A 27214-nucleotide genomic window follows, 5' to 3' on the forward strand; every position below is an offset into this window, starting at 1 on the left:
AATTGAGGCTATTTTTCATTGTTCTCTCCCCTGGAAAGTCTGACTTAAATTGGCTCTCATTATTCACTAAAAAAAATCCTAATCTATCAAAAGGAAAGAGATACATTTGACTGCTATAGTATGAAGGACAAGTATTCATTGTCTCAGTTTATAATTACACATTATGAGAATAAGGCTTAACTGCTTTAAACAAGTAGGGTTGTTTGATGCAAACGCAGAGACCAGAATTAAACTGCCGGAATTGATTTGTTTTCCTACAAAAGGAATACTATTCTCACGTGCTACTTGCCCAGAGGGGTGACTCCTAACTCAAATAACTCTGTGCTGGGCAGGTTCCTTGAGGGGAGAGAGAAATCATCATTTAAATTGTGGTGACTTCCACAACCACTTCCATAACCTCAAGGCTGCCCTCATCTGAACAGCTGCTGTACCCTGGTTCTACAGAACGAGATTGCTTTATGGGTGTGCACTTGCTCCACTGTCTTTCGAAACCATTAGCTACAGGGTGAACTTTCTTAGAGGGTCAGAATACTGTTCGTCTGCTTCATAGGGCTCAATAAAATAAAAATTGGGAGATCAGCTAATTGCTCTTTGCTGTCCATACTGAGGCTGAGGCCATTATGGAGTCCGGTACTAACATTTTGATTAGCAATTTCCAGCACACAGTGAAATCTAAAATTCTTACAGAATATGTTGATTTCTTCTTCGTTATACTGATACAGATAGAGCTGTATTCCCATAGCATACAGAATATAGCTAGACTGCTTTATGGAAGTGCAGATAGAGCTGTATTCCCATAGCATACAGAATATAGCTAGACTGCTTTATGGAAACTTTTGCAAAGATCTTCAAGATATTAATTGCCTAACTCTCACTGGTTTCTTTAATACATTTCAAATATGCATTGTATGTGGAATTCTTCTAGATATGAGAGAGAGATATATAAAAGCAAATTTCCAAAATATGCCCTTCATTTGAACATTGCATATCACCTGCTCTCATAAATTTTGAATGCTGTCATTCATGCATAAATGAATAATCTTCCAGAACTCTACCTGTTGCGGTTCCAAATACTATTATAATTTTGCCTAATATATCCACGTAAGTGAAATCTAGACTTGTCTTTTGCATAATGTAGTCAAATCATTCTTGCTTTGTTTGTTCTAGTTCACTGTAAAGTTTTAACATGGAAATCTTATGAACTTTCCAAGAACGCACTATGAGAAATACTGTTCTTGTAAAGAATTTTTTTTTAAATCTGATAACTATGCCACTATGTTGTAATGAAAGCTGCATATAATCCACTGTTCCTAAGAAGACATCACAGACATACTGGAAAAAGCTGTTTACATGAAGGCTGAAGTGAGGAATGAAAATTAGTAGGGTGACCTGGAGTAAAAGTCAGGCAGAACTAGAGAGAACTAATAGAGTCGGGGGTGGGAGGGGGGGTGTAGGGAATGTTTTAAATGGTTTCAGTAGATGTTACAAGGGACAGAGATGTGTATCAGGAAGAATAAGTCCCAAGGGAATCCTGGCCTAAAAAAGTAACCAATATCTTGAAGAGCCACTTCAAAGTAAGTATAATTTTGTAACTATAGTGGGCTATTTGTTTTATTGGATTTATCACCTCATAGGGAATTTGACTATTTGGTCATACAGTTGTGTGTGTGTTATCATTTCTCTCCCTCTATCCACGTCCCTCCTCACCCCAAAAAAAGTTATAAGGTGCTGAGTTATCAGGTGTTCAGTTGCTAGTGAAATAGTATTAGTAGTTTCATATTTCAGCACAATGTCGTTGGTACACCCACCTAAAAAGGAATGTTTTAGAGCATATTTCGCTTCATTTTCCATTTTGTTTCTTGGGTAAATGAAAAAGATATTTGGCCTTTGTTCTACAAAATATTATGGTTGCTTTATGCATTTTATCTTCAATATAATTTGATTTCTTAATATTGATGTAATTTGTTAAATAGGATGCTTGCAACAGGATATTTAAAAAGCTCTTAGCAATTTTACCTTTAATATTTTATTTTTGATGTAATACTGTGGAAAAAAAAAGTAAGACTTAAGACTAACTCTACAACTGGAAGATAAAATGCAAAAGTCAGCAGAAAATGGTTATTTTCTGAACCAGATGAGTGCTGCACAATCCATATAGCACTAAACTTTTTACTGCTATGGAAAAGCAGTAAAAAAATAATACTAACTTTTTTATTTTGCAATTTCTAAGATAAGTTTTCTCTTTGTGACATATGCTTTCCTGGTTTACCACAACTAGAATTATTATTTTTATTTTTTTTTTTTTTATTTTAGAAAACCACTGGAGAAAATTTCACAAAAAGCGAAGGATGGTTGACAGTTGGACTTGATGATCTTAGAGGTCTTTTCCAACCTTAAAGATTCTATGATTCTATGATTTTGGGTTTTGTTATACTAATACAAAGGTAGTACCATGTGGGGACTTGATGGATATGGATTGTTGTAATTGTCTTCTCTCAGGTTTGCTTTCTCATTCTCACTACTGTACATGAAAAGCTACTATGTTACAGAACACATTAATAGTTTTAATTTTTACTGGTGAATTTTTCTAAAGTTACTATCATAGTCTCTGAAAAACTTGACGTGCTTTTTATTACCACCTTGATTAGTGTAATTAGGCAGGATACCCTGTGACATATTAGTACTTTGTGGGAATAATATCTTTCCATTTTAAATTTGTTCACTGGCCCTAAGCACTATGGCTGCAGTTTTGGTAACCTCATTACTTTGGGTAAATTGACGGAGTTTCCTTAGTTTTTCTTTACATATCTGAAAATTTCAGACTGGACCAAAAGCTATTCAGCTAATGATTTCAGTATGCCTTTGATGAAATTTCCCTAGTAAAGAAACTCAAGTATTTAAATTTAAGTAAGCCTCTCACATTGATAAGTAATTTTCCATGCAGGTTACCAACGTCATTGCAAAATCAAAATAGGAGAAGACCCTTGAAATTCACGCTGAGATTTGAGAAATATTTATATAGTTTGTGTAATCTGAAGGATTCCCCTGTATTTCCTCATGCTTAAGAGTTGGAATTCCATTATTACTGAGATTATTTATGGTGAGGCCTCATCTGTAGTCATGCATGTTTAGAAAAAGAATATATAGAAGAAATTGCAGAAAAGGATTATACAGGACTGGGCAGGATAGCCAGTTTTGTGAGAGTAGACAGGAAAAATCTGATTTCTTTAAAGCGGTGGTACAAAGGACTTGTATTATGATTTGATTGATGACTTGATTGCCATCTGTAAATATGCTGAAGGGTAAATACTAGAGGGAGAAAACATTTTAAATCTAAGGACAAGAACATCCTTAACTATCAATAAATTTAGGCTGGTCTGAAATGGCTCATCCTTTTGCTTATCATGCTAATAAGCATTGGTGATCTCTTCACTGGCATGATTTATTATTGCAAATAAGGGGATTCTTTATTTTTTATTACATCTTTGCATTATTACAGGTCTGAACTGCAGCAAGGATAGTGTATATATCTATACCGTATGGCAGTTCAATTAATGAGTGAAAAAATATTGCAACAGACTCCATGCTCCACCATTAACTGTAACTCATTAATCTGTCAGAGGTTTACCATAGCAGCTAAAAAGAAATTAACTGTGATTTAAATTGATCGCTGAGTACTTAACTTTAATTGACACGTCAAATCTGTGTCAGAGTAACAAGATTTGACTAATGCCAAACATCCCTAAGAACATGCTTTTCTGTACAGAATAGCTGTAGGACATTCATTACAAGAAGCAATGTAGATACACTGTTGATTATGATAAAGAGTTTGTCTGACTCACAGAATCCTTGCTGATGATCTGTCCCTGGATAATTCCCTACATGGAAGGTCTCTTTCCAGAACCGATTTTGGCAGTGGGTAAAACTAAGGATGATCTTACTGTTCGCACTTTGGAATTACAGAACCCGTAGAGAGGCTGGAAGGAAATGCAGCAATGCACCGCTCTCTCAGTAAGAAGTAACTTTGTGAATTTCCCAGAACCACAGGATTCCTCCCTCAGAAAGGAATGTCTTCATCGATGGGCCTTAGGAGAAAGCCTTCCTCATGCAGTTTTTCTTTCTAATGTTGTGACTCTTGCAATTTTGCTGTATAAGGACAAGTATGCAGTTCCATACATGAAGACATGGAAAACTTTCCTGTCTAGTCCTGCTTCAAGTTAGTTGGCTAAGGGCTTCATTGGTGATTAGGATCTCTAGAGTTGAGCCCTTGCAGGCTGAGGATGAGCAGTGAGGCTTGTTTGGTTCCTGGATAAAAGCTCTAATCCTACACTAGTTTGAAAATGGTGGGTGCTCTTACCCCCTCCATTAAGTAGGACAGGCCAGATGGTTTGAGGATTTGGGTGAGGGCTAACTTGCCTCTGATCTCAGGAAGCTTTAGGAAATTATTTGAGCTATTCAGAAAAGATTGTTGATGGATTTTGGATGAAGAGCTCTCTCTTTGTCCATGGACGTATAAAAGCAGATTTTAAGGTGTTCATTAATATTTTTAATCTTTCTGGGTTTTTTTGATTGCTTGGGGTTTTTGGTTGGTTTTGTTTGTTTTTCTTGTGCTTCTTATCCAGGTGGGTGTCCTGTGAATAGTTTTGTTAAAGTTTTATGTAAATTTTGCCTAATTCCTTTTCAGAGTTTGACTTGAATAACTGCCCAGCAATACTCATATTGCAGTCAACACAACTAGAACTTACTTGGCAAAGAACTAGCTAAAACTAGGACTTCAAAATTGCTACCTGTAACATCAGATGTCTCAGATTCCCTTAGAAAATCAAAATTCAGAGTTCAGCAAATAAGTATACACACTACCTTCTGCACCAAGTGCTCTTCCTGGGTTTGTCACCTGCTTTCATAACCTTGGATTCTGAAGTGGCATGGCCTCTGTTAATGTTCTGCCTGAGACAGATGAATGTTGCTTGCTTTCTTTTCATCTGGGTTGAGTAATATCTCATTTACTATCACTGATAGTGGTTTGGAGGATGAGAACTGCTCTGTCACTATTCCAGTTCAGTCTTTCTCTTGCTGAAAATATAGGGTCACTTACAGGATGCTTATTAGTACAGGACTATCAGTCTTTGTCATTCAACCCATAGCTAAAAGAAGAATATAGTCAGTAGTTTCTGTGAGGACTGCTTGATTTTTAGCTTCTGACTCCTCTGTCTTTATTACAAATCATTCAAAATCTGTTGAAATGATCCGTGTGCTACAAAATCTACTTATTTTCCATAGGTTTTAGGATGGAAACATTGCAAAATGGACAGGTTTAATTAATTTTAGTGTTGGGCTTTTTTCTGGTTTATTATCAGTAGCAATGGCTGGATTTTAGTTTCTGTGCTCAGAAGTAATTGTCATATCAAAAGTCAAAGCTAGTTAAAATCTAGGATGTTTACCCTTAAAAAAAATTAATTAAACACAGTACTGACATACCGTATAATAATGTTTGTCACAGCTCTTACTGCATGTCCTAGAATATTTATTAATTGAAGATTGAATATACTACTTCCATTCTTAATGGAAGTTGTGTGTTCCCAACTCCTAATGCATTACACTAAATTCACATTTTGCAACTTGTTCAACGTAATTGCTTTTTTAAGCTTTAGCTCAGGGGCTTTTAAAATGTTTGCACTTTCAGGCAGTAGTATAAAGGATTAGATGAAAATGGACATGACAATTACATGAACAAACATCATGCACTAAGCCTCTGTCTTTGTTGATCTTTGCCATGTTCTCAGTTGACAAAAGATTCTGGGTTTTTTTCTGCAAATGATGTGTCCCTGAAGATGCTTTTGCTCTAACAGCAGAAAGGCATTTCTTGCTAAGTGAAAAGTTGAGCTTTTTCTGAGATTATTCATTTGTTCAGTTTGGTGCTATATATTCCATGTTGTTATTAATACATTTTGTATATTAGCACTTAGAATATGACTGGTTTCAATGAGTGACTGAATTGCCTAATAGTAGAAATCTTTTTTGAAAATATGTATTTGAAATCATCCTCTGTTTCACCTCTTACAGGAAATATAACCCAGTTAGATCAAATAGGAATTTGGGAATTCTATACTAACTTTCTCTGCAGCCTTTCTTGTGTTAGTAGATAAATATGACATTGTCTAGAATAGGGTAAATGAGGTAAAATATAAAGTAAAGCTGAACTAGCTCAAGTCCAGAAGCAGCACCTGCTAACTCCTGCCTTTAAAACACCTGCTAAAATGGGCTGTGGGAAGGGATATATCTCTAACTTTTAAAAAAACTTGATTAGATATGAGTTGTCTTTAAATTTATTGATAGGCATGAAGCGTGTCAAGAAGTCTGACAGAAAAATCATGTTGGTTTAGAGGTTCTACCGTGATGCCATGGCAACACATAAAAGTTAATATGGATCTGAACTGTACCAGTACTGAGCAGAAAGGGAACAATTCGCACACAGAGACATATAGCGTCATTTGAAAAGCCCTAAGATATTCTGCCTTTCGGCTGCTGGTTCAAAAAGATGTATGTCTCCTGTAATCCTATGATATGTCTACCAGCCTAGATAACCCAGGGACTCTTAGGGATTATTGAGGCCATCTCTAAAAACACTAAATGCACTTAGGCAACAAAATAAAACTTGAGCATGCACAAAGTCCATTCAGTACCCATTTGCTAACCTGCTCCTTTCATGAAGAAATTAACTTTGTGAACTAGTGCACGTAGGTCTAGGTGAGTAACAAGGGAGAAAGAAGAAATGTCAAATTCATGGGCTTCCACTAGGTCCATGATGAAGGGGGTGGAAGTAGAGGTTACTTGTGAAAAGCCAATCCTAACCTTATTTTGATAGATCTCAAATACCGTGGTTTGTAATACTACAGTCATACCACAACAGTAGTCACAGGCACAAATCTGAAACATTTTCCCTACGTTTTGCTAAGCTGGGAAACAGTCTTTTTAGATGGTAAAGTCTAGTACAAATAGTTAAAAATTGCAGTAAAATTATCGAAAACGAATGAAAGAGTTAACCAGTGTAAAGTATAAACATATACTTTTGAACATATACTTTACTATATATTCAGTTTTCTGAAACTGTAGAGTAGCCAGTTTCATAATGCTCACAAAAATAAGGAAAAGTATATTGCAAAAGAGGGAACTAATGAAGACTGAGTAGAAACATCCCTTCAATCCTACTAGGATTCAAGTAGCTAAGCCCTCATTCAGTTTAAATCTATAAAAGAAGATAGAGCAACTAAAAAGAAGATTGTGAGAGATCCCACGTATTGTAGCATACAATGTTTGTAGATGGAAAGCAGACTAGAAATCTTCTTTAACTAATCCTGTTATGCCAATAAATTAGCTTTCATATGTTCCTATACTTTTACAGTTTGAAAATCCCTTAACTGAAAAAGAAATCTAGTGACTGAAAGATCAGGCAAGGTAAAGACTGCTTATTTTTTAAAGCAAGGGAATAAATTCAGATTCCCCAGAAGTGCTTTTGAAGATTATTGTTTTATCATGAAAACCAGGTAAAGAAGAAATAGTGAATACATACTTTTTCTCAGTTACATGTATTCAATATATTTGTTTTTAATTTACCTTCAATATCTTCATGATTGTGATAAAGTGTTTGATCAATATCTGTTCATGCTGGCTCACAGTCTCCAACAAGAAATGCCTTGAGGAGGTAGCTGGCTATTTTTTTTCTGGGAAAGAAAGATACAGGATTAAATTTGCTCCTAGGGTTTGATAATGTTTTGCAGACGCTTGCAAGTTGGGACCTTTCCGAACTGTGGAGAAGGCTGCGGCTAGAGGGAGCTGAGTTTTGTTGGCTTTGCTGTGTGGAAAGCCCTGTATGAATTTGTTGAGAAATTAAAAGCCTCTGCAAGCTGGAGCACTAGAGGGAGAGGAACAAAGAAGCCTCTGAGCTGGGATTACCTGCGATTTGGAGAGGGAGGAAGGTGACAACCTGTAGATCCCGGTCTAGAGACACCTGTGTGGTGAATCTGGATGGTAGGGTAGTGCTTCCTGGATAAGATGGTCAACTAGCTGAAGGGACAAAGGAAAGCACTTGGGAGTGAGAGAAGATACAGAACCCATTTTCTGTGCTGTAGGAGATGACTGGGCCTGCTGAGGACTATGTGATAAATGAGACAGATTCTCAAGTCATAAGGGTTATTTTGTGCTGTTGAAGAAACCAAACTGTCTCAGAGATGCTGAGTTTTACTCTTGTGCAAATTGGTATTAGAATCTAGAAGGATTTAGGGAAAAAAAAAAAAAAGATATCTGACACCATCGTTATAATGCCAGCTATGACGTAGGGAGGGACATGTCAGTAAAAAATGCATATCAGCCTACAACTTGCTGTGATCGTATTGACTTTTAAAGAAAATTAAAACCTGAATCACAATCTCATAATACTTCTTGTTCTACCAGCTGTTAATGACCATATTTGATAGCATGCTGTGTATTCTCTTGGGAAAAGGAAAAAGGCTATGTAGAAAACATATTCTTGCAAGCTCTTTTGATAAATTGTATAATTTTACTGTTTAATTTTAAAGTATTATAAAATGGTTTCAACTTTGGTTTGGATATGATTTAGGATATGTCTTTGCAGTACGGGTATGATGTGTAAAAAATCTAAGTGCACAGCTTTTTCATGCTGAGTGATTACTCTGGCCATTGTAATTAAAAATGCACACTCAGAGTGCATGAAGTACAAAGTATTCAGAACAGAATGAAGACATGAGAGCAGAACTGAATTTTTAAATGATGCCAAAATAACTCAATCTTATTCAAGGAAAGAATTTCAAGGTTAATGCTTCATGTAAAGTATTTGTCCTGTAGAACTTTTCCAGCACATATTTACTAGACTCAAGAACAAAAATTAAGAGCAAAGGTGACAATCTGAAAATCCTTTATTTCCTTAATTCAGGTTCATTTAACAGTTATTCTAAAGCTGACTGTAGCTTCTTCCTGTAAATGAAATGTTAGTAGATTGCAGGTTCATGGAAAAATGAGGGAGACAGGATATAGTCTTACAGTGATAGATAGGGATTTATGGACTTAAGTCCTATTAGCATTAATGGCAGTTAAGGACAAAATCCCCATATATCATGATGAGATTCATTTCCATTGCTTAAATACACATCATGAGACAGCTACAATAAAGATATTTGAAAAATTATTTATTTTGGCCTGGTCTTTTTTTTTTTTTTTAACAATGTCTTTAACATTGGTATCTGAGTCCTTATAAAGAACTATCATGAGTGTTACATAATCATAACCTCAATGGAATAAATCTTCTTGTATGATTACAACAAAATATGAAACTTTATAAATAGCCTACCTCATACAATGGGAACAGAGCTATGTTGTGATGCTACAATCTTATTTTCACAGATCCTCAGATTTTCAAAAATAGTGACTGAATAGATCTGAGCTTGCAAATTCGTTACCTTCACAGCTTTTTCTGGGCAATGCTGTAATTGCTATAGCAGGATATAGACTTTTAGCAACAGCTAACCCGATAGCTGCTATTCAAACAGATTGAAAAGACTAATATAAAATGTAAAAGTAAGTAAGAAAATGCTGGAGGGGATGGGAGTAATGCCATAGTCTTTCATAGTGCAGTGCTGTGTAAGTCATGACTTTTCATTACTGAAGTGAAAAAGAGTAGTCAGAGAAAGAAGAATCAATGTAAGCAAGCATAGGTAAGAGGTAATACGAGGTGTGAACTTTTCTCCAGCTTTTCTGGAACAAGATCAGTTGGCTGTAGATAAACACAGGACAAAAAAATTTGCTAAAGGTTAAGTCTCCCTCGGACTGAGGAGATAAAGATTCTGGAAGAACTGTTCATAAGTAAGGGCTGGTATGTAAAGAAACCATTTGGGTTTCAGACAGCATTAGAACAGGTGATGAATAGGATTATAAAGCAAAATTGTCTGCAGTAGCAAGGGCTTGCACTGATGATGTAGGAGGTCACTTCAAGTCTTCTATTCCTAATAATTGAAATATGTGTCTATGGGGACATGGAAAATTTGGTGTCTTGTAAAATCTTTAAGAATGTTTATTACTTTTATTCAACACTTAACATTTTGTTGTTGCTGTTGTTCATTAATGAAAACGTTTGTGGATTTATGTATTGGCAAAAGAGTATTTAAGCATCACATCTTAGTCTTTTGTTAAACTGAATGACAAAAAACTGCTAAAATTTAGGAAGTGAAGACTATCCGTGATTACTTTTTAAAAATCTGTGCGCAGTTCTCTTCAATTAATTTACTTTGTAGGTATGAAACTGCATCTTCAGGCACCACAAAAATACTATCAGCAAAGAGCAGTCTGCTTTGAAATGTGAAAACCTGTTGTCAGGCTCCACCTGCAGCTTTTCTACTTGAGCTCAGAGTGTCTGTCTTCTGCACGTGCCATAGTCTAGAAACACTGCTCTTGCATGTTGGGAAACCTCTTGTCTGTTGGCAATAAGTAATAAAAGTTATGTCTGGAAACCTTGACAGCACCACACAGGTCTGAAATTAGCCATGTTACCCTTATAGACGGGTATTAAGATCCAGATCTGTTTATATCAGTAGGGAAAGTTAAATGGAACCAGCAGTCTTTATTTCTGACTTAGATATTTATTCTCCATATTGCATAAAGATCCCATTGAATTTCAGCTCCAACTTCCAGAAAACATTACAGAATTCGGCTGTGACTCAGCCACCAAGACTTACTGGGATCAACCTATTCCGATTCATCTTCTTCCAAAAAATCTTGAAATAAATTGAGTCACAACCACAAAAATGAATTCAGTTTACAAATCAGAACAACTAAAATGGGATTTTCAATATTTCATTATGGAAACCTTCTGGTATATTATGTTTCTAGATTCTGCTTTAAAGGCATCTCTTTTTTTTTTTTTTTTGAAAAAGGACTCTGTGCCCATTACCTGGCTGCTGTTAGTGAAAACTGTCAGTTTGTACTTCTGCTTTACTGTAGATACTTGTTATTATATTTTCAGACCTATGACTTGTTCATGCACAGAATATAGTCCTTTTCAGTTCTTGCATCACTTTTAAATTTCCAGTAATACTGCAAATGCACACTAACAACTGAGTCGGATCCTCTATGACAGTACTTTCTCTAAACCTATCAAAAATGTCCAAAATTTTTTCAAGCAGCTTTCCATCATTACAGTATCACTTATTATAGACTGCAACTTCACAGTCAATCTAGAGATCTTGACTGCATTAAATAATTTCGTTTCATAAAGGAAGTTTCAATTCTTCATAAATCATTGAAAGGATATCTAGAAATGGCAGGGTTTGAGACCTGAAAACAAGACCTTGCTGTTTTTCCAGTATTTTCTCAGACAAATGCACTCTGTTATTAGGCAAGATTACATTACATCTCTAGGGATTTTGGCAGAATTTGGTCTTAGGATGCTATCTAAAAATAAACTGGAGACTTGGTCTTGAATTGATTTGTTGCTGTTTTACAGTGACAAACAAGAAAGAATAACCTAACGTTTAATAGGACAAGATTATTTGTTCATTTTTTACTGATGTCTCTCTTCATAGTTGAATGTTGAATATACTGGCTTTCAAACATATGAAATATGTGGAAACCATCCCTTTAACCAAGCATCTTTTTCAAATACCATAATCACACTCTATTAACCAAGGAACGAACACTGCTCCCTAACAACTCACTGGAGAATTGGTTCTGAAAACAGTTTAAGAACCACTGGCTTGAGGGGCCAGGGAGAGAAGCCTGCCACCAGCTTCTGCAAAGGTCATCAACTCCAGCAAAGGCAAAGCTTCTGGCAATTTTTAAAAAACAATTTAATCAGCCATTTTTGCTAGTGCAAACCTAAACCAAACATAACAGTCAAAATTATTTTCTTTAGTGCAAAGCCCATTTGCTGCCCAAATTCCTGGAATTTACTTCTGGAACAATCCAGTCCAAACACTGTCTATTATTTTTTTCTGAATCATTTATAAATCATCAAAGGAATCAAAGAGGGAAAATTGACATTTCCTTTACTTTTTCAGAGTCATAAAAGGTGCCCAAAAGGCTGAGTTATTTCCTGAGAAAAAACTCCTATACAGATGCCTGGAAACAATACAGGAATATTCTCATCTTATAACACAGAAGGCGAGGAAAAGGTACAAAATAGTACAATCACCCTCACAAAGCTTCCCAGAGGCCAGGAGATAAACACAGTGAGATTATTTCTCCTCATTTCTGACTTGTTGGGTAAGGATGATTTCCAGTGTTAGTTGAGAACCAGATTTCCCCAGATTTGGAAATTCAGCTATCGATACCTGATAACCATTATGTGCAGTATCATCTGTACTAGCCTCTTCTATGCGTAGTGTCACCCCACCTATCCATCTGCTCCACCATTTATTACAGCATATTTTTAACAAAGGCATGTATTTCCTTGTATTTGAGACAATCAACTAAATGATCAATTTAGGAAAAATATTTGGTGAAACTCTTCAGCATTAAGCTTTGCAATGTATACAAATGAACACTCCTTTCAAGCACTCTATTTAAAGACAACCTAGAATAGGTAGAATACAACATAAAGAGAAATTCTCACTTGAAGAAAGATGAAGTTAATGAAATTAAAGAGCTGTGTTTTGTGAAAGGAGAGTAATTACGATGGCTTAAAAATGGGTTAATGTAAGTTAAAAGCATGTTTTATTTGTAAATGTAAGATAATATCATTAGTGCTGGGGGTACAGAAAGATCTATCACCTGCTTCCTAGCAACGTTCAGAATTAACACAGTTCTTTTCAGACTGAGTCAAGAAATACCCATCAGCAAAAATGTGGCAGGAACAAATAACAGACATATGGTTTTTAATGTGTTAATTGTTTGCAGTGTTGTCATTTGCCATTAGGTCTCTCAGTGAGTGTCCCTTTCAATGCACTTTTAGCACATGCATTATGCTAAGCATATTAATACATACTTAGTAAATATTGCTGTAAACTGCATTAAGATCAAAGTGTTGTTCCTGACCTTTAAAACTCCGAAAACCTTGAGGAAGTTGGTCAGTTATATTTACTAGAATAAAAGGAGACTTTTTGGTATGGCCTATTATCTGCCCCATAGCCTAACTATTCTGTAGCCTTTTCTTCATGTATTCAGTATTTTGTCTCTGAACATTTGTAGCTGACAATGTTGGCATTGATGTTATTCTCACCCTGTAAGACTGAATAATCTCTCCTCTCTTTTTTTGTTGGTAACTGCCAACAATATATATGACACTGCTCTTAACAATCAGGAAATCTCTTCGCATTAGGAGATACAGTGCAAATACAAGCTGAGCACAGCTTGAGCTACAAAAAAGTTCTGTAAAGAACTTTTGAGGATGTTGTGATAAAACCTGAAATTTAGGTTCCAGTGCACCAATAAGCAAATGATTTGGTTTCCTGTTGGATATGGTTCCCATATTGCCAACATACAATTAACTTTACATGACCAAGCAATCCAATTGATTTGTCAGATTTTTAAGGTTAAGTGTGCTTAGGTACATCGCTATTTATCTTAAATAAAAAACTTCAGATATTAATTTGTGTTAATTATGTTAATTTCATATAATGAAATAGTAATTTTATTCTAGGCTTCCATCTTTTTTAATCTCCTATTCTTTAAGATTTCTAAATCTTAGTGTGAAAAAAAGAATAGTAGCAACATGTAGAAATGAAAGACTGGACCTAGGTTTTCAATTATATGTGAGAAGCAGTAAGAGTTTTACTTGGCTAGAGGATGAGTGTGAAATCCTCCCTCTGTGAATAACGTTGAGACATACAGACATACACAGATCTGGTTCTACCATTTGAGTCAATAAAACAGAAAGATTGGCAAGGCTGGACTCTAAGTGGTGCCAATGATGAAAGTTTGTTTAAGGGAGTGTTACTTTTTTTTCTGCCTCCTCAGAGCAAATGTGACATAAATTAAGTTCCTCATATGATCACTTAAAATTACCTAGGTTCAACTAGAATCACAGTTTCCCACCATGAGGTGGCATGCCTTTTCCCCACTATGAACCATCTGATTTCTCTTTTGAGACCAAGAAAGGGAATATGAAATAACTGGAAGCCATACTCTAAAGAAGTGGAGAGAAATGTAAAAAAAACCCCAACAAACAACCAAGAAAAAAGAAAGAGCCAATTTACAGAGTTAACAAGCTGTAAGCCAATTAAGCTACTTTTTTTTTTTTTTTTTTTTTTTTTTTTTGCTTTGGCTTTCTCTCCTGATCTGCTAGATCAGGTGTGGGGGAGTTTAAGAGACTCCGCTTGCCTGAAAGCCGGTTCCCGCTGTAGGTTCCCATTGCACACTGCCAAACTCCTCTTCTTATTGAGAACGACACAGGCCGGTAATGTAACGTTGGCACCGGGCTATTTTGCTGCCGATCTTGTTTATTTTTTTAACCCGATGTTTTTGTGTAACTGTTTACTTTGTTATACATAGCCGAGGCACCAGAGGGAGCTCAAAGATTTTGGTTGCCGGTGAGAGAACTAAAGAACCAGGGAGAAGGGGAGAGAGGCTGGCAGTGCCAAGAGCAATTACCCCAGTGAAGGACGGGGCTTGATGTACTCGGACTTCTTTAAAGTAATAGATTAAATGCATATCCCAATATTCAGTTGGTAGTTTTAAATACCAGCGAAATTTTAGGGTACAATTTAGTGGCCAGGTTTTATTTTGGACTTGTTTCTTACTTAAGCTCTTTTTTTTGCAGTTTGGAATAAAAGTATCAAGAATACCAAAGTTCTTTTTTAGTCTAATTGTTCTAATAAGTCTTTCTACGTCTAAAGATTTAGAATAGATATTAAGACACAGATACCTGAATTTTAAGGACTATAGTAAATAGCTAAAATAATGACAATCGTTAAAACACTGAACAGCAGTAATTGACTTTTGTTCAACAATGCAGAAATTCAGTTTGTAAAACAACACAAGATGGTTTTGATTGTAATTTTAAGATAGAAGGATTTTCATGTTTTTCAGAAGACGTTCATCTTCAGTGTTGGGGAGAAGTAAAGCTAATAAAACACACAATTTAAAGTCCTATACACAAAAGCATTTGTTCTTCTGCAAAGGAAGATTTGAGTCACTGAGAGGTCAACAGCTGCTGACCATAAGCAAAAGTCTGGTTTGGACTGTATGAGAGAATACATTATAAACAGGATACCAGCATCATGAAGGCAGCGTTTGTCCTAAGGTCAAGGTTGTGCTTAATTGTCCAGTTTTTGAATGCATATAGTTGATAGAATGAAAAACCCTGTGGTTCTGACCAGGTTTGGTATTTTCTATAACATACTACCTGGAACTATTTGTTACAGATCAGGGTGTAGTCTATCATCTCGACTGTTTTAACTGGCTTTCAAGGCAACACAGAACAGAATGTAATCATTACAAGATAGAAGTATTGCACTAACTTACTAAGTTGTACTGAAAAGAAACGTTTGTAATTATTATTTCTTGGGGAGAAAATACACTTGAGATGTGAACTCAGGCGTACTTTTCCCAAATTCAGGACAATTTTTTTAAGTGGTAGCAACTTCTAATTGCTGATCTTTGCACTTTACTGACCCTGCGGTCTGTCTCCTGCTTTGCACCAGATTCACCCGTACAGCCATTAAAAAGTAGCTGTGGAGCACTGTTCTAATCATGTGGGCATTGCTTAATCCTCTGATCGAAGCTGAATAAATCTCCTTGGATGCCATGTCAATCTGTTTGGGATTTGCAATCTGGCAAGACACCCAAATACAAATTAAAGTAATTTTCTACCTGAAAAAAATCATCTGCCTCTCTCAGTAACATCTACCACTATATTTCAAGGCGAGCAAAGATGAGGCAGCTGTGAATATCACTTTGGAGATGGGGGGCATAAATATTTGACTTTATGAATTTATATTATTGATTTCCTAACTACAGGTTCTTGGGTACATTCAAAGGTCTCATTTTTGCTCTTAATGGTAATTTAGAAGGATGGCTTTTGCTTAGTATTATTCTTTTATTTTTTTTTTTTTTTTTTCGGCTCTACCAATTATTTTTGGTCTGTGTTTTGCCATTCCAAGTACATATCCTGACCCTTGAAATTGTTGGGATTTCAGAGTATTTACTATATTTGGTTCTTACAAGGTCTCACAGTTCTTCCTTTATCTCCCTATATTTTAACCCTCTCTGTCCCCAAATTACTATGTAACTGTTTTTAAAGATGTTTATTTGCCTTTCTTCAAAATATATGAGAAAGTTGTATGGAGAAAGAATGCCTGTATCTTCATTCTCACCAAATTTTAATGAGTAAATCTGTGCTCCAAGTTATTAGCATATATGTTTCACTGTAAGACTATCCAAGTTATTGTTGTTGGTTCATGGTTCAATATCTAGTTTTACTATCTTTAGGCTTTGACTTCTCTCTCCTTACGTCCTTAAAATATCCAGTCTTTTTGGACTCTATCTTCTGTCTTTCTTTTATAGACAAATTACAAGTGTATGTACAAAAAGTGTGCAATCCACTTATATTTACTCTACTCTTAGAATTCATAATAAAATCTTATATACCAGATCACCATTTTAGTTATTCTAGTATCTCTATGCAATAGCTCTATGGAAGAAGGACCTTTTAAATAAAGTATACATCCCCATATGTACTGTATATAATAAAATTATAAAATATTATTATTAAGAAAGCAACTTAATAAATTGCCATTTCTGAGGTTAGAAAGGTGGAACGCTATAGAAACTAATATGTATCTAATTGAAAATAATTAGTTCATTACAACTGTCAGATAAAACTTATGGAAAAATAAAAAAAAAACAACCCTTGGCTTTATTTTTACTTGTGTGTTTGATGGTATAACAATGGATTTTCTGTTAAAAAAATAATCAATTGCCAAATTAAATGTTCTCACTTTCTGTTCTCAGATGTGGGTTTCCTTCTTCATTTGCTTCTAGGTGAAGAGAAGCCCTAGCTAGCTTTTGAGGTCATTGAACATATTTAACTTGAACTTTAAACATTGTTTGAGGTAAAATATCTTACCATGGTTGTCTCTGCAATGGATCCAAAGCTGTTTATAAATATGTTGCATGTGACATTAACTGGAGGGCCTGCAAAAGAGAAAAAACACCAGTCCTTGTTCCAGAATCATTGCTTATTGAGTGACTGTAAAATATAAACCATTATGAAACAATGTTTATTGACTTAGGAGGAAATAATGCTACATTCATAACTTATTTAACACAAAATTAAATTGAATGGTTTCTAATAATTTTGTTTTGATTTTTTCTCAAAGGTACACTACTTGACTAGCCAGTTCTAGCAATAAAAAAGATAGAAAGTTCATTATAAACTTGCACAGACAATTCTATGAAAAAAACCAAACCCCAACATCCTATTTGAAATATATAGTAAAAAATATTTTTATATGCATTTCAGTGAGTAATGTATGTCACTTCTTACAATAATTAGGGGAAAAAGTGACCTTTTTCATTCAAGGCAGCTGCTACCTTTAATGTTATCTGTCATCACTGGTAACAGAAATACATTATTGCTGCTCTTATCTCTACTGCTTACAGGAACAAATGTGGATAAGAAAGAATGACTTAGATTCTATTCTCATTTCTCTTAAATCCACAAAATGGTTAAGAATCCATTTAAACTGAACATTCTGTTACCATGGGTTTTCACTCAACTGTTGTTCTGTCTTATCTTGCATTTGTGAAGCATCAGTAGTGGCAGAGCAGTCATTATGATAACTGAACAATGAATCGTCTCTTCATGGAAAAGGTTTTAAATTATTTCTCTGTAAGTCTCTGTAAAAATGGCATTGTGGTGGAGCATACTAATTTCTCCATTATTTCTTATCAATTTCAGTTTGTGTACAGTGGAAACAAGTTTTTTCCATCACAAGGTTTTTCTGTCACCCTCCTGCACCTTGATATTCTTATATCAATAATCCAGTTCAGCACTGGAGAACCTGGTTTCTTTTTGCAGGTGTAAGCAGTCACTAATAATGAAAAATCTATATCTGGAATTTGAGGACTGGTCTTACAAACCCCTATGTAACATTTGTTTTTTAGGGTTGCTGAAGTAAGAAGCTGCTCTGCCACTTCTGATGGTTTGAAACTAGCAAAATCTAATGTGACCAATAAATTTGATATTAAATACTCAAAGAATCAGAATGTCCGTTAAAAATTCTACCATCAGGACACACAACTTGGAACATCCAGCTTTGTTTCCTCAAGGCGATAATTGTTTTGAAGTACTGTAATGGCAATTGCAACAAAAAATCACTACATGTACTTCAGTCATTATAATACACAAGACCACACCTATGGAGCAGAATTCTCGGGTAAGGAGGTATCACTCTGCAGTCACTTTGACACCATTTTCACTTTGATACTTGGTTAATTATTTAGAGCTGTTGAGCATATCCAATACTTCTTAGGATTCAGTAAAAGCTTGACATTGACAACTCCTGAAAAGGATCAAGGGAAAAAGAAGAAGCAGGGGACACGAAAAAAGGCAGACTCACTAAAAACCGTCAGGGAGAAAATTGTACTTCTGCCTGTGTTAGATAACCTGTTTGCAAGGCAGCTTTCCTTTCAAACACTTTCACGTTGTAGTACTTGTCATAATTTCAAATTTGGTATGATGCCATCTGGTTTAAAATAGTAATATGCTTTAAAGCGTAAGTTTGCTTACAAAACAGTTGCTTTTATAAAGAAAAAAACCCTAAATCACTACAATGCAGATGCTTAATTTCAAAAGCAGTATTACAAAAATATAGTTAACAGCTAGTTCAAAAGAACATTAAAGGAGAAGCTAAAAGTAGCTTGCAAATAGTTTAGAGATTACTTAAAGATACTGTGTTGAGAGTAAAAATTAACTTCTCAAAACATGGTCAAAAAGAAGCATAATTGAAGCTGTTAAATCTGGTAGTTAAACACAGCAACTCAGGCAAGTTGAACATAGATTAAAGACAGGGAGAAAAAAATAGAGCTGAAACTCACTAGAGACAGAAAAACTAACAATGATAACTATCTGCAAGGTGTTAAAAACAAAATCCTGCCAAGATCTGGAAGGTGAAGTCAAGAGAAGATGATTAAGATATAAAAGTATCCATGAAAGTGAAGAAGGTCAGAGCAGAAAACTAAATGAAGTCTTTGTAGCAGCATTTGTCTCCAGTTGTTAGCTGTGTCAAATACTGGAGCCATTCTGATGGAAGATTTGTATGAGGACTGTAGAAGGCATTTCAGACTAAGTGAACAGGAACAAACTGACAGGCCGAGGAGATAGCAAGCCAGACATTATAAAAATCTTTGCAAAATTGTGGAAATATGAATCCCTGTGAGTCAGCTATCACCTGTGTCAGTTTTGTTATCAGTGGAAATGTGTAGCATGTCCAGCAAGTATAAATTGAATTAAAAAACAGGCTTCAGGTGTGATGGTGGATGACATTGACAATGAACTTTATCCCTGTAAATTTTACCTCTGTACCAGTCAAACTGGTAGAAATGATGAGAACTGTTATTATTAAGAGATATGGATTAATATTATTTTTGCTGAAACAACATCTCTCAAATCTACTGAAGCTCTCTGAAAGGACTGATGAGCATGTGGACAAAGGCAATCTAATTAATTTAAATACATATTAATTTTAACTGTAATATATAATTAAATTAATTAAATAGTTTAGTTGGAGTTTAAAAAACTTTTCAACATGATCTTTTGTCAAAGGCTTTTTAGGGATATTAGTACCGCTGAACTGAGACAGTCATCTTATAGACCTTTTGCTTTAAAGTTATTTAATGTTAGGGATAAATAGCCATTTTTCAAACTGCGAGGTGACTGCTGGTGAGTTCCCCCATGGATCTGCAGTGAATCTCTGTAGTCCAATATTAACAACCTAGAAAAGAATATATAGCAATATAATTTTGCTTCTGGTACAACGTTATTTAGGGTGGTTGTATATAAAGCTGACTGCAAGGAGGTGCGGAAAAATCACAAAATGCTGAGCTATCAAGCAATAAAATTTTTGATGAAATTCAGTGTCAGTCAAATGCAAAATAATCTTTACTATGCATTCCTACTGATGGGCTCCAAATTAATGATTTCCAAGCAGGAAAGAGTGGCTAGATTAATTATGGATGGTTCTCTGGAAGCATGCTCTGTAATCAATAAAGATAGGAGAATGCAAAGAAATACATAAAAACATAGGGACTACCATACAAGCAGATCATGAACTTCCATCTTGAATACTTGAAAATTTCTTCTCTGTCCGCCTCAAAAGGATATATTAGAGAGAAAAGAGATGTCAAGAAGTCAAACAAGGATCGCAAATTCTGTGAAACGCTGCCACACAAAAGCAGCTTGCGTAGAACAGATCTCTTCACATTGGAAAAGGAAAATGGTAGGGAGTGATACGTAAGTATACAAATCTGTAAAGATCAAAAGGAAGTAATCCTTTTCCTCCATTTCTCAATGTCATATGGCAATAAAATAAGTAAAATAGTCACCAAATTCCAAGCAAACAAAAAATGATACTTTTCACTATTCCAAAACATGAAGATTTTATTGCCATGAAATACTGGAAAGGCCAAAAGCATAAACAGCTTCCAGAAGTGATCAGAAGAACATATTTACCTAATTTTTTTTTTTTTTCAGTTAAGTCTTGGATTAACAAGTTCCTAAACTAATGATTGCTGAATACAGTTTGGCAATACCAGGGCAAAGAACACTTCAGACATTGCTATGTAAATCCCCAAATTTCCGCCTTAATAGTTTGTTATCAATGGTGCAATCTGGGCTGTATAGATTTAATAATATAACACCTCTTCTGTATCAGGTTAATTTTTACCATCTTGAGGCCATGACAATTTTTACACACAGAATACATAATTGTGTCCAAATTTGAAAGACAGTAAAGTATTTCCCATATTTGCACGAACAGATGTAGCCTGGGATATGGAACATCTGAGTAAGAGAAGTATCTTGAATAGGGTTGATGTACTTGAAATAAGAATATTTTGCAACTGGAACAAAGATTTTTACAAGAGTACTTAATTTTCTGTTTTATTCCATAGCTAAATAAATACCAACAGTCTTCTCTATTATTTCTGATGAACAAGAACAGATATGCAAAATTCTTTATCCAAAAGCAGAGCACTCAGACAAAATATATAATTATGTGTTACTGATCAAGATTAATTATGACTGAAAGATGGTATCTAAAAATCTTATCTACATAGGAATTTCATTGGAAGAACAAATGGTTTAAAATGATTGTCTGAGTTCTCTTATTAGTACTCGTTCTATTTCTTCAAAACTGTTGCCAGATTATAAACTCAAAAAGGCATTAAGCCCCAGCATTTGTTCTAGGACTAATAAAACTAACCAGAAAGTGGCAAAGTCACTTAAGGAGATACTTATTCTTAGTGATAGATCTGAATCATTCTGGGCAGATTTGTTCAAACTGCATAGCTGTCCAGAAGATTTAGAATGTGCACTTTTTGAAAAAGCACAATGTCAAATTACGTTTTGTCTCTTTAAATTTCAATAGTTACAAAACAAGGCTCTAAGTCTTTTGAATTGTACTTGCAAGAAGTACTGTATTGAAGTCACTGATCTCTAAACCATCTGCCTGTTCTTCATTGTAGCCCCATCGGAAGATTGTGATTGCATGGTGTCCATGACAAACTCCAAAATCCAATCCCTAAATCAACTGCTAAGCTGTAAGATCTTCATTTTTAAACATTTGTTTGTAGGACTTCAAGAGACTCAAAGAAGAAAGAAGAAAAACTGCAGTGCTTAGGCTTTGCCTGAGGTCTTTTGCCCAGCACAGCTTCACCTTAGGTTGAACCTTCAGTTTGCGTGCTAAAGAGTATACTGTGGCAACAAGTCAAGGTAACTTTAATAAGGAGCAAAAATTATTTTAAAAGCTACCATTCATATAAGAAAGTAATTTTAGAAATACAGTGTTTTGCATTACTTTGCAAATATTGTTTGAGACATTAACCCTCCAGGAAGCCAGGCACTGGAACATTCTTCACAGTAGTTCTGGCAAGGAAAGTCCAAGGGACTCATTCTGAATGGTCATCAGGAATATTGATCACTGTTGTAAATCTTTTAGTGATGTGTTTGAATTTCCAGTGCATGTTTATAATTTTCTGAGAGATATCAGCACTGCTGACTTATTAAAAGCAAAGCATGTCCAGCCGCAGTAAATCCGGGGTAATAAGTCTGTATGTACAGCACCGACTGTTTATGGCTTACTGATGAGGAAGTAATTTGACAAACTACTTGGTCCTTATGAATCAGTCTGGACAAATTCTGGCAAACCCAGCAAATAGCAGTGGCTTTAGAGTCATAACCACTTAAGTTTCTGGGACTTGGAAATGTCAAAAAATTATAAAATTTAGTGCTGAATAAGAATTAAGATGGAAAGACAGTGACAGATGACTTAGAGGAGGAAGGACTGTCTGCTTGAAGGGAAATTTTTGTAGTTAACACGGAGTAAATCCCACCTTGTAGTAAAATGTTAGAACTAAGAGAATCTCTTAGACTTTATTCTTTAAAAAATATTTATATTATGGAGAATTTAAAGACTGATAACTTGATTTAAAGATTCAGAAATAGAGTTAAATATAGTTCCACTATTTTATTGGAACTCTTTGCATTTTAAAAAAAGAATAGTAAAATTTCCCTAAACTTCCCCTACTGCAAAAGTTAGAATGGGTGGTATTTGTCTGTATAATAGTTTGTATATTTGTATAACAACATAGTTTGTATAAACCTTCATTAAATACTTTAGCATGCTTGATTCTGGATAATATGGTTTGTGCTAAGACCCCCAGAAGATGTAATCATTGCATTTGCAAACTTTGGACTTTCAGTCTTTGAATCTCCTTTTGTCTTGGGTGAATCTCCTTTGTGATAAGTGCATGAAAGGCACATGCCAAGAGACAATTCCAGGTATTGAGAACCCGCAGTTTCAGTGGAGAACTGAAAACAGGGAAAGAAACAAGAGGAAGGATGGTCCCTTTTGCCATTTCAAAGCAAAAATGGGGCACAGGAATGAGGAATCTAATGTCACAGGAGAATTTAGTGATAGATTTGGTAATTAAGATAAGCTCTCTTGATTTTGACTCTGATTAACACACTCTTCCTTTTTAGTTAGGATCATGCAAGTATGAGGGTTTGGCTTGTCTTTCACAGAACTTGCTTTCCGGAGTGCTTCAGGCTATTGTAGTCCAAGGTGGGAATTTGAATCCATTAACAAGTATTTCAGAAAAAGAAAAAAAACCTGACAACCCAAGACAATTCAAATCTAGCGATAAGCTAAATTTTCAAAAGGTCTGCACTTGGGCAGCTGTGAAAGTGACAATAATAGAGCATATTGCTACTGAAATGAATTGTCATAGCAAAAAAACACAAAAGAAGGCACTTCTTTTTTCACTGAGTGTACTTCTTGATTTTTATATTTGTTCCAGAAACAGCATTTGTATGACAAGAAATACTGAAATACTGAAAACCTGGAAGTTTAGTTTTGAAATTACCTTTGAAATTTGGTCTGATCCTTGCATCGTAGCCTGACATCCTACCCATTAGCTTATCCAGGAAATCAGATGGCGACATTGGCATGCTACGAGATCTTGCACTGTCTGTTTCCTTTGTGGCTACCAAGCTAACAGCAAGGAAAAACAAACAAAGAAAAAAAAAACCAAAACAGAACAAAGCATTTTGTTAGAGATTTTGTTAGGGAAACTAATTTTTCATAATCATAACAGCTCATTCTTGTATGAACAGAAAAACAGGAAAGCTAAGGTTGCCTTTCAAGCCAGTTTATGCTTCAAAAGTAGTAATAGCAAAGAAATGGAAACAGTAAGTTCTTTTTGTATTTGTCATTTTATTTTGCTAAGCTGCATAGTTATAGGTTGCTGTTACCTCTTAGGACTTCTGGAGATTAGTAACTCTTCCAGTCCACAGTAATCAATCCATTATCACAGAGTTAAATAATTTTGTCTATACAAAGAGCTGTCCATGTGGAATAACATAATTTGGAGTCTACTCTAAGATTGGTCTGTTTAACAGGATGTGGTGTAACATAAGCTTAGATCAGGAAAAAACCCCAACAAATGTAGTAAGGATCTTTCATAGCATAGTACTACCACCAGTTTTTGTTCAGCCAATGTTTTATGTTGATATTGAAACATAATTCAACATATCAGTCTCTTGGCAAATGGTATTCTTAGAGGTCTTAGACGTTCATTTTCTGTTAAAACAAAAGTGACTGCTGCGGTGGCAAAAACCCCACAACTTACTGAAGGAACTATCTTAGGGCAAAATTTTCATCTCAGGGCCACATGGCAAATGTCATCTCCTATAGCCTCCTCTCCATATGTATGCAGAACTCCCATTGACATTCTGAAGTGTGCTCTGCACATGCTAAGAGAGGAGTATCGGCACTGCAATCAGCCGTGTGGACCCAAAGAAAAGGTCTTTATTGTTGCAGAACTCTTACTTGAGTGCTCGCCAACACATGGAAAAACCAATACAATCAGTATACAGCCAATACCAATCAGTAAATGTATACCTAAATAAAATTTGTTAGTAACATTGTGATACACAGTGCAACTAAAACCATTTGTGGCTTTTGGAGTCTCAGAAAAGGTAAAGAGCTTTTCCAGTTTGTGATCACTTCTAGTCAAAATTCTATTGCAGAAGGATGTCCGTCTTTTTTACTTACCCACTGCATTGTCTCCTATTAATGCCATTTCACTCTTTTAGAAGTGCTTAAATATGCCTTTGTTTAGAAATAAACACAGGGAATAATATAAACCCCTTAGGAATTTTCTAACTCCTAAAAAACCTGTGCTGAACTTTGCTTGTTAACAATGGATGGAGTTCAAAAATGGAAAAATTCCATACAGGTATGTGTGTATGCAGATACCATGTTATGAGCAGACTGGGAATGTCATTTTTTTTCCTCCCAAGACTGTGTTACTCAGGTCATGAAAAGTTACAGTTTTATGGTAACTTCCATTTAAAATGTCTGCTAAAAAATCTGTCTTCAAATTTGAAATTTGGATTTAATATCTTAAAAATTATTTCATAATAAGTCTTGTTTGTTATGAATTTGGACACAGACAGAATATGAAGATAGAAAATCATATTTTTACTCATATTTTAATTAAAACCACCAATTAAGTCTTAATTATAATATTAACTGAAACCAGACAGTTAAAAATTAATCCTGCTTATTTGCTTATCTAGTGTTTACTCTATTATATGTGTAAGTTGGTTTGCATATTTCTATATTGTTCATACATTTCTATATTGTTGGATATTTCTAAATTGTTCTGAATACTTTGGTATCTCTTTCAGTATTATCTTTCAGTAAAAATGCTTCTTTAGTCTCCTTCAGTAGCTAACCTAGTTCTTTATTTCTTCCCGTAGCTGGAGAATGTATTTCCCTTTCTGAGAAGGTAAGTGCTTAACATATTCTTTTCCTAGTTCAATTTGAAATTATCCTAATGGCATCATTTTCATTATCAATCATTCTGAATATATATAATTCATCACATTATTGCAACTCATAGTCATTGATATTTCTGTGAAACATCATAAGTTTTTATAAAAGAAATAAAATAGAAGAGTCCAATTACACTTTGTTGGATTTTATCTATTTGCAAGCCGGGAGAATCAGGTTACTGTGTATATACATATAACACATATACACAGTGTGTATATATGTATCTCACTTAGATTTCTGTCTTATACTATTGTATAAGCAAGTTATATTTCTATTCTATAAGGTATGTAGAATTCCTACACTACAGGATATATATCTCCTATATTTTTATTCTGGATATAAATAAATTCTCCAGAACACAAATATTGAAAGGCCCATTGTTAGCTTCAATATTGATCACTTTCTCTGACTGGAGAACTTATTTGTTTGTCCTTTTTTCACTTCTCTGCACTTTTTTCTAAATCTATCTTTATTGTAATTTTACTTGTTGCTTTTAAATGCTGTCATGGAATCAAGTACTTTGAAATTAAAGTAACTAATACTGAATAGGGAAAATAGTAATTGCTGTGACTATGGATTTTCTCTAAGTGGCATTTACCTTTTTGTATGATAGCATCATTAATATTTGCTTTCATTAGCCAGTTAAAAGTCTCAGAATATTTTGAATAATTTAATCACCTCCTTCTGAAAGCAATATATTCAGCATAATTAATACATTTTGTATAAGCAAGTTTTATTTTAGAAATCAGCTATAATTTGTAACTAAATATTTCTTCAAGGAATGTTTTCCCTTTTTCTCAGTTTGGTGTGTTACTGAGTACCTTTAATCGAAAACATGTATTTCAAGAATACCGTTGGACAAATAATACTTTTATCTGTCTGAGCTGACTCGTGGAATACTCTTCTTGTTAACAAGGAGCAAGACTTGGGAATGTAGTAAATATGAGCAAGGCAGTGGATTTTAGGAAAGCCTACCTGGCAAAGTATGGCGTTTCTGTTTGCAAATTAACATAAAAATGAATTCTGCATGGTAAGGATTCTTCAGTTTTATTGCACGTCACATCTGAAAAACGGCTAAGTGGTGAGAGAAAGTTACGCTCCTTTCATGAAGTATGAATTTAGCTCCTTTTGGTGCTAATGCTCATAGCTTCCTCCTTGATCACAACTATTGCATAAGTCCAGGAATGGCTTTGCGCACCTCTAGAGGGGATTTACTCTGGCCTGTCGCAGTTTTTTAAAGAATTTGTCCATGCATTTTCTAACAGGCAGAATTTTAAGAACTTAATATCAGCAAAACTTTAATCCTATGGTGCATTCAGAAGTAAGCTACAATAGACTTTGTGATTAGCATAAAGTCATCGTGCAACTTTAAATTACCGAGAAGGAAAGCTGTACATTTTTGTTCACAGGTATAGGCAGCAAAGGCTTCCCATTGCTGAAGTCTATTGGAGAGAGATCATAAGCTCCCACTTTTCTGGTCTATTCATATTTTACCAGGAAAAGCTACCAACAAAAATGCAAGCCCTGGTAGTGATTCTGTCTTGTTCCTGTGGGCTATTGGTAAATATTACTAACAGTTAGAAGATTTTCCAATTTCGGACTTAAAGCAGTACTTTATTTCACTTTCCTGAATGTGTCCTGAACATCTT

The 27214-nt window shown here is 35.0% G+C and overlaps 1 protein-coding gene across 2 annotated transcripts in view; it reads right to left on the minus strand.

Annotated features, from left to right (window-relative positions):
* The window catches only part of GLRA3 (glycine receptor alpha 3), an 88972-nt gene that overhangs the window by 41534 nt on the left and 20224 nt on the right, over positions 1 to 27214 (minus strand). For both annotated transcript variants that reach the window (XM_075751927.1, XM_075751926.1), the window contains exons 2-3: positions 23590 to 23717; positions 17072 to 17139 (exon numbers count right to left, since the gene is read on the minus strand). In XM_075751927.1, coding sequence (XP_075608042.1) covers positions 17072 to 17139; positions 23590 to 23717 — 196 coding nt within the window. The remainder of the gene's footprint in view (positions 1 to 17071; positions 17140 to 23589; positions 23718 to 27214) is intronic.

Source organism: Balearica regulorum, chromosome 4 (assembly GCF_011004875.1).
Source record: "Balearica regulorum gibbericeps isolate bBalReg1 chromosome 4, bBalReg1.pri, whole genome shotgun sequence".
Classification (NCBI taxonomy): Eukaryota; Metazoa; Chordata; class Aves; order Gruiformes; family Gruidae; genus Balearica; species Balearica regulorum.